This window comes from Phyllostomus discolor, chromosome 1 (genome assembly GCF_004126475.2).
Source record: "Phyllostomus discolor isolate MPI-MPIP mPhyDis1 chromosome 1, mPhyDis1.pri.v3, whole genome shotgun sequence".
NCBI lineage: Eukaryota > Metazoa > Chordata > Mammalia > Chiroptera > Phyllostomidae > Phyllostomus > Phyllostomus discolor.
In genome coordinates, this window is record NC_040903.2 from 154,669,569 (window position 1) to 154,673,512 (window position 3,944).

The 3,944-nt window shown below is 56.3% G+C and overlaps 1 protein-coding gene across 1 annotated transcript; it reads left to right on the plus strand.

The window, feature by feature from the left end:
• Positions 1–1,187: 1,187 nt before the first annotated feature.
• Positions 1,188–3,568, plus strand: CHAC1 (ChaC glutathione specific gamma-glutamylcyclotransferase 1). Its single transcript, XM_036031903.1, has 4 exons — positions 1,188–1,387; positions 1,424–1,640; positions 2,050–2,085; positions 2,481–3,568. The coding sequence occupies exons 1-4, from the start codon at positions 1,350–1,352 to the stop codon at positions 2,880–2,882; spliced, it is 693 nt and encodes a 230-aa protein (XP_035887796.1). The 5' UTR covers positions 1,188–1,349; the 3' UTR covers positions 2,883–3,568.
• Positions 3,569–3,944: the final 376 nt, after the last annotated feature.

Here is a 3,944-nt window from a genome sequence, read left to right on the forward strand (position 1 = left end):
TCAACATTCCTACTGGATATATATATATATATATATATATATATATATATATCTTAGACACCTTTGGAATCATTGCTTTAAATGTGCAGATTTAGTTTAAACGTCTAATTAGAATAGAATGAGGAGCAATGCTGTCCATTTCCCCTGCCAGAGCACCCCCTGTGAGGGCTAGGCCTTCTGCTGTTTCTTTCTCCTTTTCCCAGCCAGAGGTGTCCCTAGGGGACAGACTCTGGTCAATACTTAGAGAGTCAACTCCAAGAGGCCTGAGGACCCTTTTGGTCAACTGGGAGGCCAGTAACCAAGGGAGAAGGCCAGTAGCTGCTCACAGCCCTCTGGGGGCCTCAATTTGGGCCCTCCTTGTCTTGGCTCCAGGAATCTGATTGCCTAAGGATTAATTCAGCCACTGTTGAAAAAGTCTCACATCCTGGAAGAACTAAACCTACTAGTAGCCTTAGGGGAGAACTGGCCTGGGTTTCCTGTCGTTATGGCCTCCCTCCCTGGTCACAATGCCAAGTGACCACAGCAGTTTCAAGAACTGACTCTTCCCTCAGCCTACCTGGGCTCAGGGGCCAGATTCAGTCTCTGAAGAACCCCTTGTTAGCCCCATGACTCAGTTTCTCTATTTGCTCACGTGGGCCTACAGCGTGAAACACCTGTGTGAAATGCGGAGGGTGCCTCTGACTTCTCCAGAGTGTGTGCTCCCAGGCGGAGCCCCAGAAACGGACATTTATGCTGCCCAGAGCACTGCTTATGGTTGTGCCCTATACTGACCCTGGTGAGTCTATGCTGCCTGGAGTGGCAGTGCTCAGTCCAGGTGCACCGGCAGGACTGCTGGGGACACACCGCCTGGCACCCGCGGAGATTCTCAAAGGGCCCAGGTCATGGACAGGCAGACGGGGAGATGACCGGTGCCTACGTCCGTACTTACGTCCGTGCCCACTGCCGGTCGCCTGATGCAATCCAAGGCGCCCTTGCTGCATGTCAGAACTGAGAAAACCTCCCCCGCCGTTGCATCACTCCTGACATATTTGCTACAGAGGTGGAGCCGAACCAATCATCGGGCGCGATGGGCCTCTAAGTTACCCACTCACAGGGTGGAGCGGTTAACCGGACAGCACAACCCAAAGGTAATTGGCCAGAGGGGATTTGCCCCGCCCCAATCACTGTGACAGCTGGCGGCGGCGGGCGGTGCCTGCCCGCCGGAGGGTTTAAAAAGGGCCTTGGAAAGGGCAGCGCAGCTGGAGCGTCTAAGCGGTGCCAGGCCAGGTGTGCGAGTCCGTCGGTCTTTCCGTGCCCGCGTCGGAGATCTGTCCGGGAGACCGTCCGGCCCCGTCCCTGTGCCCGGCACCATGAAGCAGGAGTTCATAGCTCAGAACACCTCACCTATTTCACCACTCCCCTCGCCACCCGCCTCGCCACCCCCCTCGCCACCCGCCTCGCCACCCGCCTCTCCACCCGCCTCGCCGCCTGCGCAGCGCTCCCGGGACAACGGCCACCCCCAAGCGCTGTGGATTTTCGGGTATGGCTCCCTGGTGTGGAGGCCCGACTTCGCCTATAGCGACAGCCGTGTGGGGTTCGTGCGCGGCTACAGCCGCCGGTTCTGGCAAGGAGACACCTTCCATAGGGGCAGTGACAAGATGGTGAGCATCCAACCATGACCTGGGGAATAAAGATGGGGTAGGGGCAGGACAGTGGGCTCTGGAATGCCCAGGGCTCTCTGAACAGACTGTGACTTCTCACTGATGGGGGAAATAGGTAAACCAGTGTCCGGGGTTTGTGGCTTAAATTTGCATGCCCAGTGGATTACTGTGTGACGGCTGCAGTCTGTGATCCTGTGGGCAGCTGTGATCCTGTGATGAATATTTCTGATTATCAATCCGGCTGCTGCCATGTGTCTGTTTCTCCTGCATCTGTGCATTACTCCCTTGCTCTCCCCTGGATGAGTGGAGATCTCGGAGGCCTCTGCTGGCAGGGTTGATAAGTCCTCTGGCAGTAATGGCAGAACTGATTTCTAACTTGTCTTTTTCAAAATCTTTCTTTCCTTCCCAGCCTGGCCGCGTGGTGACCCTTCTTGAAGATCATGAGGTAAGTGTCAGAGTGAAGAGTGGGACCCTAGGGGCTGAGCGTGGAGGGGTGGCAGGTCCTTGGCTGCAGATTAAATTAGAAGTCCCTCTGGGCAGAGGAAAGGGTGGTCTAGCTCAGTGCTTCTCACAAGAGTTTCTTGAGGGTCTTGTTAAAGCCTGAAACTCATATTCCTGACAAACTTGCCAGGGGATCCTACTGGTTCTTAGACCACACTCTGAGTAACGACCCTGGTCACCCTGGGGCCCGACTGCCTTGTTTAAAAAGGGAGGTGGAGGCTTTGCTACTAGTTGGCTTATCAGCCTTCCTTCCACTTCCCTTCTGGAGCAGATTCCTGGGGTGGTTGTGACCATCAGGGAGCTGTTGTGACTGACCCATGTGCCCATGTTTCCTCCTAGGGCTGCACTTGGGGTGTGGCATACCAGGTGCGAGATGAACAGGTGAATGAGGCTCTGAAGTACCTGAACGTGCGGGAAGCAGTGCTCGGTGGCTATGATACCAAGGAGGTCACCTTCTACCCACAAGACACTCCTGATGAACCACTAAAGGCCTTGGCCTACGTGGCCACCCCACAGAACCCTGGTTACTTGGGGCCTGCACCTGAGGAGGCCATCGCTACACAGATCCTGTCCTGCCGTGGCTTCTCCGGCCATAACCTCGAGTACTTGCTGCGCCTGGCAGACTTCATGCAGCTCTGTGGGCCCCAGGCACAGGACAAGCACCTGGCAGCCATTGTGGATGCTGTGGGCACCATGCTGCCCTGCTTCTGCCCCACCGAGCAGGCTTTGGCACTGGTCTGAGGGGGCTAAGCCCTTGCAGGGAGTGCCTGCATGGACACCGGGGCTAGATCCCCACTCCTGTGCATACAGACAGACTTGGTATAGCTGGAGCCCACTGAGAGGACTCAGCGGGCAGCAGGGACTCCTCTCCCTAAGCCCCTGCCTGTCCACCAGTCTCCAGCTCTCTCCTGCCTGACACTGACCTACTACTTGAAAGTATTTATTGCACCATGTTGGTGTGGTGAGCAGGGCAGGGGGCCTGCCCTGGACCCATGGGCCCTGCTGAGCGGTGCCCGTCCCTGGTGCCTGGTGTCTGACCAGATTTTCCTCAGTGCTGCTGCTAACCCAACTCCTCCCAGGCCTCTGCCTCCCCAGGGAGTCTCCACGAGCCTTGACCCTCTAACTCTCTAGCCCCAGAAATACCACCTTTGAAAGCTCTCAGCCTGCTGGTGAGCAACAGGAGGGTGTGAGGAAAGGGGCTCCTATGGGATCTGAGGCCCCTGTCACTGTGTCTTGTCCCCCAGGGCAAAGCTGGATCTGGGGCCCAGGCACAGCCTGGACCCATTTGGCTTTGTTTTCTTGTCCTTATGTCTGTCTGCGTCAGTCCTATCTGTCTGTCTGTTTATTCCTGTGAAATTCATCACTATAGGCCCTGGCACCATCCCAGTCTGTCCCACACTATTACCCATAAACTGATTTCTTACTATCTGTACCATGTTGGAATGTGATTCTTTCTTCAGATGGTGGGGCGGGGTCAGGGTGAGTGAGGTGGTGAAGCCCTGGAAGCCTCATAAGAGGGGAAGGGACTCCCTCTCTGCCTCTGTCTCTCTCCCAGGAAGCAGGAAGCTCAGCAGGCAGACTGCTGGGTTACATCACTCCCAGGGGCCCCGCTCACGTCTTAGTGTGCAGAGAGAACACCATGGAGCCACGCAGGATCCAGCATGTGTGGCTGTATCTGGCAGCCCTGCGAGCGGCGTTCTTGCCACTGAACTGGTATCTGTGTCTCTGCCCCGAGGAGGCTGGCAGGCTTGGAGCTCAGACCAGGTCTTTCTCCTGGGCTAGCTGCTGCCTCTTCCTGATAGT